The 14,131-nt window shown below is 45.4% G+C and overlaps 1 protein-coding gene across 1 annotated transcript in view; it reads left to right on the top strand.

The window, feature by feature from the left end:
- SMO (smoothened, frizzled class receptor) overlaps positions 1 to 13,156 on the top strand; it is a 65,044-nt gene extending 51,888 nt beyond the window's left edge. The window contains exons 9-14 of the mRNA XM_078782676.1: positions 4,460 to 4,552; positions 4,652 to 4,760; positions 7,026 to 7,190; positions 7,322 to 7,461; positions 7,583 to 7,708; positions 13,056 to 13,156. Coding sequence (XP_078638802.1) covers positions 4,460 to 4,552; positions 4,652 to 4,760; positions 7,026 to 7,190; positions 7,322 to 7,461; positions 7,583 to 7,708; positions 13,056 to 13,156 — 734 coding nt within the window. The remainder of the gene's footprint in view (positions 1 to 4,459; positions 4,553 to 4,651; positions 4,761 to 7,025; positions 7,191 to 7,321; positions 7,462 to 7,582; positions 7,709 to 13,055) is intronic.
- The last annotated feature ends 975 nt before the right edge of the window (positions 13,157 to 14,131 follow it).

Genomic DNA, 14,131 nt, shown 5'->3' with positions numbered 1-14,131 from the left:
GAGGAAACTTACCATGGATTATATGAAGGTAATTTTAGACTTCGGAACAAAGTCTTGTTCTGGTTAAAAAAAATTATTAGAACCAAACCAAAAGAGATACAATGATGGGTTTTCAAAAAGTTTGTCACAGAATTCATAAAGTTTCTTGTGTTCTTCAGTACACCTGAACATATGCACTTTTAATGGCACGTAGCACATCCAAGCGAGAATCCTCTTCAATCCACATATTGGGCAACTTATCCCTCGTCACAATGCTGATGCAATTGCTTAGGACCCCACTGGAATTTTATTTAACTCTAGACATAATTTTATTTAACCTTTATTTAACTCTAAATTCCAAACTTTTATTAATAATTTTTAAGCGGTGAAGCCGCTTCAATATTTGGCTATGTCCTTCCTTCCATCCGTCCGTCAAAAAATGAAGAAGAAGAACCTTTCTACCCCCACTGTGTTTAATTCTAAAGAGTTCTAAAGTGTAATTGTAGAGGGTCCTAAAGGGAAATTCTAAATGGTTCTAAAGGGTAATTCGAATGGGTTTTTCAATGAGGCCTCACTAGATTCCTATACAGTGCTAACACTACCTCTTTTGATTCCTAACTTATCTGTCTACGAATACATCGTAAAACCCCCTTTAGCTATAGCTGCCTGGCATTGTCATGTCTGCTTACCCCCCATATCTATTACCACCCCCAGATCCTTCTCCTGTGTGACACGTTCCAAGATTACACCTTGCATTATATAATAATAATAATAATAATAATACATTTATTTTATATAGCGCTTTTCAAGAAGCCCAAAGGCGCTTTGACAGAGTACAAAAAACAAGTGCAAAAAGACAAAAATCAATAGGTAAATAATCAAAGCAAAAGGAAGGAGAAGGAGAAGAGATAGTCAGGGGTTAAATGCTGTGCGTTAAATGTTGAATGCAGCGTTGAACAGGTGGGTCTTGAGTGATGTTTTGAATGTGGTGAGTGAGGAGGAGTCTCTGATGGTGTGAGGTAGTGAGTTCCAGAGGGTGGGAGCAGCGATGGAGAAGGCCCTGTCCCCCCAGGATCTGAATTTGGTCTGCATGGGGGGGGGGGGGGGTCAGGAGGTTGGTACCAGCAGAGCAGAGGTTGCGGGTGGGAGTGTGTCTGGAGAGGAGGTCAGCCAGGTAGGATGGGGCCAGGTTATGGAGGGCTTTGTAGGTCAAGAGGAGGATTTTGTACTGGATTCTCTGGGGGATGGGGAGCCAGTGAAGCTTGTAAAGGACGGGGGTGATGTGGTCATGGGTCCGGGAATGGGTGAGTAGACGGGCAGCGGAGTTCTGAATGTATTGGAGTTTATTGGTGATTATTGAGGGTGAACCATAGAGGAGGCTGTTGCAGTAGTCCAGAGGGGAGGTGATGAAGGCGTGGATGAGGGTTTCTGCAGCCATGGAGGAGAGGGATGGACGGAGACGGGCGATGTTTTTCAGGTGAAAGAAGGCTGTCTTTGTGATCTGTTTAGTGTATTTGTCGAAGGAGAGGGTTTGGTCAAAGATGATGCCAAGATTCCGGATGTGAGGAGGTGGATACTGGGAAACCGTCGATGTTGAGGGCAAAGTTATGGGTGGATTTGGTGAGCGTTTTTGGGCCAATGGTGATTATTTCAGATTTATCATAGTTAAGTTTGAGGAAGTTGATTTGAAGCCAGAATTTTATTTCAGTGATGCAGTTTGTCAGGATAGATTGGGTGGCAGTGGAGATGGACTTGGTGGAGATGAAAAGCTGGATGTCATCGGCGAAGCAGTGGAATTGGAGACCATGCCGGCGGATTAAGTGACCAAGGGGGGACAGGTACAGGATGAAGAGGAGGGGGCCAAGAACTGAACCTTGGGGGACACCTTGGGGGAGCGGAGCAGTGGGGGATTTGCGGTTATTGATGGAGATGAACTGGCGTCTGTCAGAGAGGTATGATTTGATCCAAGAGAGGGCAGTGCCGGTAATGTTAAAGGTGGTTTCAAGTCGGGTGAGGAGGATGGTGTGATCGATGGTGTCAAAGGCGGCGCTGAGGTCGAGGAGGATGAGAATGTTGAGGTTGCCAGCATCAGAGGAGAGGAGAAGGTCGTTGGTGATTTTGAGGAGAGCAGTTTCAGTACTGTGGTTGGAGCGGAATCCGGATTGGAATGTTTCATACAGGTTATTGGCAGAGAGGTGATGTTTGAGTTGAGTGGCTACAGCGCGTTCCAAAACTTTTGACAGAAAGGGTAGGTTGGAGATGGGTCTGAAGTTATTTAGGGTGTCAGGGTTGAGTCCAGGTTTTTTCAGAATGGGGGTAACAGCAGCAATTTTGAGGGATGGTGGGACGATGCCTGTAGACAGGGAGGAGTTTATTGTTGCAGTGATAAGTGGAGAGAGAGCAGGAAGGGAGGCCTTGACAAAGCTGGAGGGGATGGGGTCAAGAGTGCAGGTGGCAGTTTTCATTCCTATGAGGAGTTCAGAGAGGTCAGTAGGGGAGACTGGGGAGAATTGAGACAGGGGTTGGCAGGATAAGGGGGTGGCAGGTGGTTTGAGGGGGAGCGGGTGCAGTGGTGGTTAAGCTGTTGTAGATGTTGTCAATTTTGCAGTGGAAGAATGAAAGGAAGGAGATGCAGTTGTCTACTGTGAATGACTGGGTGGTGGTGTTCAGGGGGCTGAGAAGTTTGTTTATTGTAGAGAAGAGTGCTTTTGGGTTTCCAGAGCCAGAGTGGATAATTTGAGAGTAGTAGGCGGAGCGGGCGCGGGAGAGGGCATCTTTGTAGTGCTGTAGGTGGTCCTTGTAGGCTTGGGAGTGAATTGTGAGACCTGTTTTATTGCGGAGTCTTTCAAGTTGGCGAGCACGAGTTTTCATCAGGCGGAGTTCAGGGGGAAACCAGGGAGCAGAATGGGTGAAAGAAACTGTTTTGGTTTTTATAGGCGCAAGCTGGTCAAGGCAGGAGGAGAGAGTGTGGTTGTAGGAGTCAGTGAGGTCAGAAGGGGTGTGGAGGTCAACGAAGGGAGAAGTGGACATTTTTTCAGAGAGGGTGGATGAGAATGAGGTAGGTGAAAGAGCGTTTAGCTTACGGAAGTTGATAGTGCGATAATGCCTTGGTCGCAAGGTAGGATGGGGAGCCAGTTTGTTTATTGTAGAGAATTGTAGAGGAATGGATGCTATATGATGTCTATTTTCATTATTCTTACCTATCCCCAGCACCTTACACTTGCTTAATTTAAACGACATCTGCCAATCTTTTGCCCAATGTATGCAAGTACCATTACTATCCTGAATCTGATCACCTCCCTCTCTGTTATCTATCTCAACTCCAAGCTTTATGTCTCCTGCAAATTTGGAAAACCTACTCTTCACCCCACTATCCAAATCATTGATGTAAATTATGAATAATATTGGTCCTAGTATGGATCCTTGAGGTACTCAAACACACATCCTCCCACTCACAGCCACTTTGTTTCCCATGACTAATCCAGTTTCCAATCCAGTTAGTTACACGACCAACCGCATCACAAGCTCTCACCTTAGTTAACAACCTCCTGTGTGGTCCCTTCTGAAATAGCCTCTCAAAGTCTAGATATACCACATCCACTGCACTTCCCTGTTCCACTCAGTCAGAAACTCTTTCATACAATTCAAATAAATTGGTTAAACATGATCAGCCTTTACTAAATCCACGCGCACTGCCTTCAATTTGTTTGTATTTATTCAAATTGCTTCCCACCCGATCCCTAACTAACGTCTCCGACATCTTTCCTACAGCAGGAGTCGGGCTAATAGGTCTATAGTTCCTCAATTCTTCTCTGGCCCTTTATCAAACTAGAACGGCACTCGGGAGACCACATAACCTCCGCTAGGCCGAACGGTTTACTTTGTGTATCCTACTGATGGGCCGGATCTGGATTCGTACCTGAACCAAAATTAGTCGTAAATCGGCTTGTTCTTGTCACCTAACCAACCCATCCAAGACAAATGAACAAACAGCCAGACAGAAAACAGGGGTGAAAACACAACCTCCGACCACCTTCAGTGGCGGAGGTAATAACGGTTACATTGGCGACTCTCCAATCCTCAGGAACCTGTGCTGACTCCAATGAGCTGTTAAAGATGTCGGATAATACTCGTTTATAAATTATTGGCTTAATTTCCACCCCGTTTGTGTTTAAAAGTTACCTTCTGTGAAATTATATGACAAAGTTCAACATACAGCCTTTGTCGATGTGAGTAGTTTAAATAAGTCACGATATTTAATGATATAAGGTAAGGATAGCAACACTGTTTTGGAATGGATGCATATTGCCGGATGGCCATTTTGCTCTCCGTCACCAAATCTACAAGCAAACTGTCCAAAAGTTTACTGGAAGGATGGCCGATGTGTGGTATGGCACGATGTGTGACTTGTTCTTATGGCATGGGTATGGCACGATGTGACTTATTGACGGTATGGCACGATGTGTGACTTGTTCTACAGGAGTGGTCTCTCTGTGCCGCCTGCGCTCCTGCCATCCTTCCCTGTTGAGCCCTGCCGCCTCGCGCAAGCTCACGCTCACCATCCTGCGTCTCGGTAATTGTGCATTACAATGGTTTCCATATTTCATGCTTGGATCAAAAAGAGTGAGCCACCTATCATTGTCCAAAGCACCTGCGTGTTTGTGTTGTGCAGTGGTATTTGCTGTGCTGGTGGCCATATGCGTTTTTGGTTCGTTCGTGTGTCACGTGATCGAGTACAGCCATCATGACCAGTGGGAGCGAGCTCTCCTACTCCATGCTCTGTGAGTTGCACTTCTCCAATCCTCAGATTGGATTTGGGTACTTGTATGGATTATCATGTATGTATTATCTTTAATCTGCCGTAATCTTTCCTGATGATGTCGGCCATCCTCCAAAATTGGACACGTCTCAAATTTTGCATGACCGTGAACGATCATACAAAGAGATTGGCTGTGCGAGAGGTGGGTACTTCCATGAGGATCATTTTTTGACTGATGATCCCTGCGATGGGTTTTTTAATGAAATGGACGTGACCCTTCCATGACATTGAACCTCCATAACGTGTTATTGGAGTTCAGGGAGTCATTGGGTTTCCAGGCAAGTATCAGTATGGTTTGTCAAACCTTGGATTCCATGGACTACCATGCAAGCGCAGATTCATCCGAGCCTTTCATCGGCGTCGTCGTTGCACTTGGGTCGTAAGGTGTGGTAGAATAAAGTGCCCCCGCCACGGCTATTCCGGGATCTCCGAATGTGGAACAACGTTTGATCGAGTGAAGCATTTGGGTACATGTGCTTCAAATCCGATGGCAGGGTCTGTGGGATATGTTGGAATGCCATTTCTGGGTTCGACAACAATCATTGCCAAAATCTGAAAGAGCGGAACATAATTATGGAGATTCTCATCTTCAACCTAATGGCAAATTCTGGTGATATTCAACTTCATGAACTTTCAAAAACCATTTCACAGTGTTCATCGTGATTCATTGTGGAAGATACTGCATTTATAGCTTTTCCGGGAAAAAAAACAACATCAACATTATCAGTTCTCTCTACCGAAACACCCAGTGCTCTGTAAATATTGGCCAAGACAACAACAGACACTTTTGGTGTCAATATAAGAGTCAGACAGGGATGTGTTTGGAATGAATGATCGTTTTAAGGCCATTTTCCCCGCTAGAGCGGGGGTTAGCCTTGCGGGCCTGTTTTAGCCGGACAATCATGGTTCTGTAGCGGCTACCGCTGGGTTTTCACAATCGCCTTGCACCTATCAAGGACGCGGAGCGATCACCATGCCGGGCTCGTCCAGGACGCCCGGGCAGGCCCGCGCTCAACTTGCCAGGCCTCGGTCGGGACGCCCGGGCATGCCCGGGCAGGCTCGCCCTCAACTTGCCAGGCCGCAGCCAGGACGCTGGGCCACGCCCCCTCTCGCCTTTCCTGGGCAAGCGCTCCGGGATAATAGATATATATATTGCTGCCCGATAAACGGGCTTTTGAGAGTGCCTGAGTGTTTGGTTTGATTAAAGCAACTCGGATGAATTCCAGCTTTTTGTCGCGTCCATTCTTCCGATCGACGTGGGAGCCCCAGCTCCTTCAGTTCCCTGTTTGAGGCAATGTTTTTATGACTGGTTGCCCTTCCTGACGCCAACCCTTTAGTCACTTCTTATGACACGCAGAGATACGGAGTACCTATTCTAAGTCGGGGTACACACCAGCAAGCTGGTACTCAATTTGCCAACCTCGGAAGGATGACAGGCTGAGTCAAACCCCCTGGCGTTAATTCAGCGATCGACCGGGATTCATACCCAGGAACCTAGGATCCCAAGCCGGCACCCTAACCGCTAAGCCAACACCAAGCTCCTGGAATGACAACACCAGGAATGACAATTGATTTTTGTTCCATCACATCGGGAGCTCAGTGGACCAACGGGAAACTGGGAGATCAATCTAAACTTTGCTGTGTGGAAATCTAAGATCATCAGGGAGAAGAGAGAAGACAAAACTGGAATTATTCAACAGCGAGGTTAATCTCAGTGTTGCTTTATGGGACGGAAACCTGGAGGACCGACAAACTTTTGAGCTTCCAGTGCACGTGTTTGCCGAAACTACGGAACATCAAACGGTTTGATTAAATCCCCAATGAAAAAGAGAATGCTCAACCACTGACCATCAATGTAAGGAGGAGTATATGGACATATCTGGGGTACGCACATAGAAGTTAGAATGTCTGACGTCAGACTTCCAAAGCAAGCCTAGAAATGGACCCAATGGGGGAAAGGATGAGAGGCAGACCCCAAGTTACCTCCAAAAGAACCATCTCAACCGAGGCAGAGGGGGCTAATAATAATAAACCTATCAAAAACTGGTACCAGATGTAAGGTAAAGATCCAGGCTGTGATTGGAGCAGAATAAGTCATTACATGACTGGACATCTAGGCTTGTTACGCATTGTCAGTAAGTTTGTGCAGGCCCATAACTATAGGTACTGTTTTATATATATTGTTGTGCAAGTTGTGAATTTTATTTTGTGTTGTTTTTTTTGTCAGATGTGTAGCTAATGGGAACGAACGGGCTGCTTGCCCGGCATCATCACGCCGCCCGTTGGCCTTACCCATACTGCACCTCGCCTGCGCATTTGTAGCTGCGCTGCTCATGAGCTCCTGGGTGTGGACTCGTGCCTCCATACTTGTGTGGCGTCGTGCACTATGCAGGTTGCAAAACTCGCGCACGGCTTCGAACCACACCGTGCTGCATGAAGCACCACATCTCACGCACCAAGTTCACCTTTTGTAGAAATCTAAAGAATGCATCTCCATCGTTTCCATATCCACCCTGACAATAGATTGCTCGGTCGAGGAGACCCGGTGCCCAAACGCTTAAGGAAGAGTCACATGATTGCGAAAGCCTTCGCCCGTCGGCGGGATATCCTGCAGGACCCAGCACTGGAGCTTTCCCTCAGCACTCGCTCTGGAGGTGGTGTAGGTAGGTCCAGTGTCAATGTCAGGTGTCTGGTACCTTGTGAGGGAGAGCCTTTGTCATGATAATGATTGGGTGTTTGCCACACCGTTTGTTGTTTGACTTTTGAATCCGATCGGATTTGCAGCTGCTATGGAGCTCGGTCTCGAGGACTCTGAGGAAATGGACTCCGGCTGGATGCATCACATGAATAAGATGGTAGCTCGTCGGGGTGCGATATTGCCACAGGAGCTCTCTGGAGATGGGCCGAGAGGTAACGTGCCAATCCATTGGTGTACTTTGTGTCAACAACAACAACAACAACAACATGCATTTTAAGGCCATTTTCCCTGCTAGAGCGGGGGTTAGCCTTGCGGTCCCCATGACTATCTTCTCCATTTTGCCCTATTTTCTGCATCTCTCCTTGTTAACCCCCTTGCCCGCATTTCTTCTTCCACCATCTTTAGCCAAGTCTTTCTCGGTCTTCCCCGTCCTCTACTTCCTTCTACATTAATTTCCATCACTCTTCTCAACCAGTCACTTTCATCCTTCCTCAACACATGACCAAACCATCTCAACCTGTTTCTCTTCACAGCATCAATCACAGGCTCTATTCCCATCATTTTTCGCAATTCATCATTTGTCTTCCTCTCTCTCAACGATACTCCGCACATCCGTCGAACCATTTGCATTTCCACCCTTTCCAGCCTTCGTTGCTGCTCTACGTTCATTACCCATGTCTCGCTCCCATAAATCATAACACTTCTCACACATGCAGCATACACCTTTCCCTTCAGTAGTTTTTTTTTAAATGAATAAAAAGAAAATGTACTTTGTGTCAAATGGCTGAAAGATCAATGACCAATCTCTTGTTCCTGAAATGAGGTTGAAATATCCCACTCGCTGGTTTAATATTTTTGAACACCGAGAAACTTCATCTTGGTGTTCATTAATTTATAATTCTGTATGCTGTTTATTCATGGGAAATCTTTGTGGTAATTGTGGAAAAAATGGTAAATTTAATAATTATACCACATTGTTGAACACCAGGATGTAAGCGGATGGGATCGGGGGAACACGTTGGCACATTGGGCCAGGTAAAGGAATCCCAAGCATGTATCAAAAGCTTCTTTGAGTATTTGAACAGACAGCAAATACGACGTGGTTATGCAACTCCTGTAACGGATTACCCCAAATGCATTTACTACATGTTTTTGTTCATTCATTCATTCATTTACTACATGTTTTTGTCTACACCACCACCGTTTCGTTAAATTTCTCGTCAATTTTTAAAAAAACTACTGCACAGATTTCTGTTGAATGAGAAGCAGAATTACGTATTTTATTTATTGCTTTGTACACACTCAGGTTGGAGACTGTCAGGATGGCCTAGATATAGGCACACTCGCCTCTAACCTGTCTAGCCTGATTTTGAATCCCGGCCCAGCTATAAACTCTCATCCTGGTGTTTCACCAGCAGAGAGGTCAATTCAATGTGAGTGCCGTCCATCGGATGGACATTAAACTGGCAACCTGTATGCCAGCATTCGCTGGTGTACATTAAAGATCCCATGGTTCTTCACGAAGAGATGGCGAGATTTCGCTGGCACCATGAACAAATTACAATTTCATGCCCTAGCCTTACCTCTAGAGGGCACTACATCAGCGGCACAGCTGTGCCCCCGGCCACTTATGCTAACCCGCAGCCTTGTGCTGCATATGAAAGAGTAAGTAGGGTTGGGATACGTAAAAGTCCAAGCAGACTCTTAAGCTCATCAATCCTTTAAATTGGTGTGTGTCTATGTTGTTGGTTATCTCCATGCATGGGGAGTCCTACCAGGTCTCGAAGTATCCACCTCCATTTTCGGTAAGGGGAAGTTGGAGGTGGTGGGGGTAGGAGAGTGGCAGGATCAGGATTCATGGACCAAGCTGTGAAGTTTTGTTATATTCAAAGTTTTGTTCCGAGGGCTCTTTTCAGGATCATCGCTGGGCCCCATACAGCTTCCAACTGCAGTTTGTTTGTATCAATATTTCCAGGGATGGTTTTTAAGATATCTGTAAGGTTCTTCTTGCTGGATGGAGAAGGTGGATCAGACTCGGCAACGGTTGCTAGAGTGAGATGTGCATGGAAGAGGATTCGGTAAATGAGTGGCATGCTGACGAGGAGGGGAGTGTCGTTGAAGCTGAAGGGAAAGGTGTATGCTGCATGTGTGAGAAGTGTTACGATTTATGGGAGCGAGACATGGGTAATGAACGTAGAGCAGCAACGAAGGCTGGAAAGGGTGGAAATGCGAATGGTTCGGTGGATGTGTGGAGTATCGTTGAGAGAGAGGAAGACAAATGATGAATTGCGAAAGATGATGGGAATAGAGCCTGTGATGGATGCTGTGAAGAGGAACAGGTTGAGATGGTTTGGTCATGTGTTGAGGAAGGATGAAAGTGACTGGTTGAGAAGAGTGATGGAAATGAATGGAGAAGGAAGTAGAGGACGGGGAAGACCGAGAAAGACTTGGCTAAAGGTGGTGGAAGACGAAATGCGGGCAAGGGGGTTAACAAGGGGAGATGTAGAAAATAGGGCAAAATGGATAAGATTGTCATGGGGACGGCAAGGCTAACCCCCGCTCTAGCAGGGAAAATGGCCTTAAAATGACTGTTGTTGTTGTTGTTGTTGTTGTTGTTGTTGTTGTTGTATGGTTCTTCTTCATCATTCCCGTTGTTCAAATTATCATGAGCACAATTTTGGCATTCTTCAGCTTGTTGGATCTTTTCACTTCATTTTTGAGATCTAGGTATTTGGTTATTTTCTTGATTTCTGCGTTGTTTCGGCCAAAATCGCTGGGTACTGAAACCTCAAGTATCAATGCCTCTTTTTCCTTTTTATACTTAAATACTCTATCAAGTCGCGGTGGTTTGTTTTCTATGTTCACACTCGATGGGATCATCAGCTCATACACGAGCATTACTTCCTTATTCTCAATTATTGTTTTTGGTTCATGTTTTCATGACTTTTCTGGGACTGGGATATTGAAGTTTTTGCAGATGTGCCAGTGGATTACTCGACCTACTTTGTTGTGTTTTTAGGTTTATAGTCTGGCAGCTAAGCTAAATATAGCATAACAATTGTGCATTTTGTGAGGAAAGCACCAAATTTGGCACACTAGTAGACTATCATATTATGAAAAGATCTGGATATTGGGCCATTTCAGATTCAGAGATTTGATTTTTGCAAGATTTGCAGATTTTGCAGATTTGCAAGCTGAGATTGCAACGCCAGGGACGGCCGACTCCTTCCTACGAGCTGCCCACGTCACCCGCACAAGAAGAGCTCATCAAATCACTGCAGCGGCACTGCACATCCTGCAACACCGTGCGTATGAACGCCACTGTATGACATATGCTGATGATGCAGAAGACCTGCCTGAGTTCGAAGACTGGTGTCACCAGAGAGGAGAAGACATTCCCAACTTTCAGTACTGGGCAACTGTGCTGGAACTAGAGATGTTGGTACTGGTCTACGTGCGTTCTCTGCGGCAGGCTTCATTCACGATGTACCTTGATGCCCTGACGGAACTGGTCCCATGGTTCCATGCCTTAGACCACACACACTATGCCAGGTGGGTCCCTGTTCACCTGAGGGACATGGTTGCACTCCCAATGAAGCACCCAGATGTAGCCAGAGAATTCAGGGCTGGCAACTTCACTGTACAGAAGACGAAGAAGGTGTTCTCTTCGATCCCAATCGAATCGAAATCTTGCAAAAATCAAATCTCTGAATCTGAAATGGCCCAATATCCAGATCTTTTCATAATATGATAGTCTACTAGTGTGCCAAATTTGGTGCTTTCCTCACAAAATGCACAATTGTCATGCTAAGCTGCCCCACTATTACAGCTGTTCTGGTATGAGTTTTTTACATCCCAATACGTGGTGACTCGTGCTTTCTGTTTCTACCTTGTAGAATCTACACCTGTGCGATTGACTCAGTCCCAACATCTATCTATAATTCCAGTAATCTCTGTGTGTATGTGTGTGTGTATGTGTGTGTGTATGTGTGTGTGTATGTGTGTGTGTCGTTTGTCTGTGACCGCTGTTTCTCGACAACCACGGGTCCGATATACTTGAAACTTGCCAGGTATATTGCTGGGGACCTGAGGATGTGCCTTTTCAAGGTTTCATATTAATCGGAGAAGTAGTTACCGAGCTATGGCGATTTATTTACCCGTACTCGCAAGCCGTTCGCTTTGGCTTTGCGAATGGACCAAACCATTTCATGTAAATAGAGGGGGGGGGGGGGGGTTCTACCGTACTCGCAAGCCGTTCGCTTTGGCTTTGCGAATGGACCAAACCATTTCATGTAAATAGAGGGGGGGGATTGTCACCGTACTCGCAAGCCGTTCGCTTTGGCTTTGTGAATGGACCAAACCATTTCATGTAAATAGAGGGGGGGGGGATATAATTTTAGATATATATATATAGTACGGGCATGCCCTAGTTTTCTTAAAGCTGGTGGTATAGTGTCCTTGTTCTCTGGCATTTAGAATGATTCATTCTCCGTCCCAGTTGCTCTGACCTCTTCTTAGCCATTCCAAAGAGCCTTCTTTGTCCATGCCCATTCTGTCCAACTTTTTTTTTTTTTTTTTTTTTTTGTACACAAGATCGAGACTCGTGTAAGAGCTAACATTAATGACAAAAAAGGCAAAAAACAAAAACAAAAACAAACAGACATAAGTTGAAATAAAGGGAGCGGGAGACAAGATGGGGAGAGAGGGGGAAGCACACAAGTACAACATTTGAGAGCAGGGACATCGGGAGATCTGTGGGAGGTAGAGGGCTTGGGGGGAGGAGGCGTGGGAATGGGGGGGGGGGTGGGAGAGGTAAAAAAACAAAACACATGGACACAGCTCGGACTTCTAGGTAAGAAGTCCATATTTCAGAAAAGTGGATCTGGGGTGAATTAACAGGGGTAGAAAAGATCAAGGTTTTGGGTGGGGGAAGATAAGAGATGGTGGTGAACAGCTGTTTTAAAGACCTGGATGGATGAGTGAGATTGAAGAGAGTGAACATGTTGGGAGTTTGTTCCAGAGGCAGGAGAAAAGAGGAATGAAAGAGTGAAGGTGAGCAGAGTACATCTGTTTTATATCTTTGTTTTATATCTCCCTACTGTTTTATCATTGTCGGTGTATTTCTGTTGATATTTCGCTTTGCATTTTTCTTTTCCCTTTTTTAGTAATAGTTGGGGCTATACTCATTTCTGTTTCAGTTTCATGAATGATATATTCCATTTGCAAGTCTGTCTTTGGAAATTTTTTGCAACGTGCGTTGGGGATACCTTCTCTGGCTTGCTGTTGTCGTGTACTTTTTAATCTGGCAATTTTCATTTATCTGTTCAACCAATGACAGTAGGGTAGGTGTGGTTAGAGGCCTTATCTAAAGTGTGCAGATGTACTTTGTCAGTGGGAGCTGCTTTACGACACTTTCCGATGTTACAACTGCTTTACGAACGCCTCACGTGGAAAAAGTGGACTCAAGTTAACCCGTTCACTGCCCATACTTCTGTGGTGTTCAGCTTTCCTCACCCATGGATGTTGTACCACGTGTCGCTTTTGTGACCTTATTTGCAGCTAATGTTCAGCTACTGTTTGCTTTCTTCACCCAGGGTACTATGATTATTGAACAACGTACTTACAGTGAGCAGATTATAATCATGGACACTGACCATTGATGATGCACGAGTGGATTATATTACGATGTGGACACGACGTCAGATTGGCTTACTGGTGATACGCCATTTCTTGCTTCGTATTGAACTTATAACTGTTATCCTCCTTAAGCTTAAACTGCTGATGGGACACTGCTCAGACTGGCTGAAGTCATTAATCTTTAGTGGTGAGTATGACTCGATAACGTGGTTTCCTGTACAGATGAGATTATTTTGAAGTGTATGTGTGTGTGTGTGTGTGTGTGTGTGTGTGTGTGTGTGTGTGTGTGTGTGTGTGTGTGTGTGTGTGTGTGTGTGTGTGTGTGTGTGTGTGTGTGTGTGTGTGTGTATCAAGACCGTAATTCTCTCACCCGTAATTGGAGGAAACAATGAATCAGCTCTCTCCTAATCAATTATCCCAGATGACTTGAATCTTTATATAATTAACAATTAATCCCCTACTCTGCTAGCCTAAATATGTCTGCCTAAAGCAACCAATAAAAGCTACACAAGGTAAGCCCTTTAGGCAGCCATTTTTGGTTACAGGTTGCATATATATTGTCGCGTGACTCCCCCTCGGTTAAGACCGGGGAAATCACGGATAGCAATCGAGCTTACTTGAGGCGTTCGGGTCATTGGCGGATTTCACTCTATGCGTGGGAGGAAGAAGGAAAGAAGAAGAAGAGGCGAGATTTACCTGACGGTCCATGCGCAGTCTTCCACCTGCGAAAAGTAACTCACAAAAGAAAACGGAATTATGTGTACAAAAAGAAACACGTTTATTTTACGGAACCCGAGAACAATGGACACGCTGATAAAAACTAAACCCCTATAATGGAATGCTCCCACACGGACTTCAACTACAGGACAAATGGAAAGGATAAATAAAATAAAACGGCATGTTTGTGGATGCTTCTTATCTGTCTGGAATCGTCAGGTCCGTTCAGGCTCCAGTGTTGGCGGGAAGTAGGCCTCGGCGTGCCCTTGTCCACTAGGCCT

The sequence above is a fragment of the Myxine glutinosa genome, chromosome 7 (assembly GCF_964187855.1).
Source record: "Myxine glutinosa chromosome 7, kmMyxGlut1.1, whole genome shotgun sequence".
In the NCBI taxonomy this organism is placed as follows: domain Eukaryota; kingdom Metazoa; phylum Chordata; class Myxini; order Myxiniformes; family Myxinidae; genus Myxine; species Myxine glutinosa.
The sequence above is the reverse complement of the archived record's forward strand: the minus strand, read 5'-3'. Positions and strand labels throughout refer to the sequence as shown.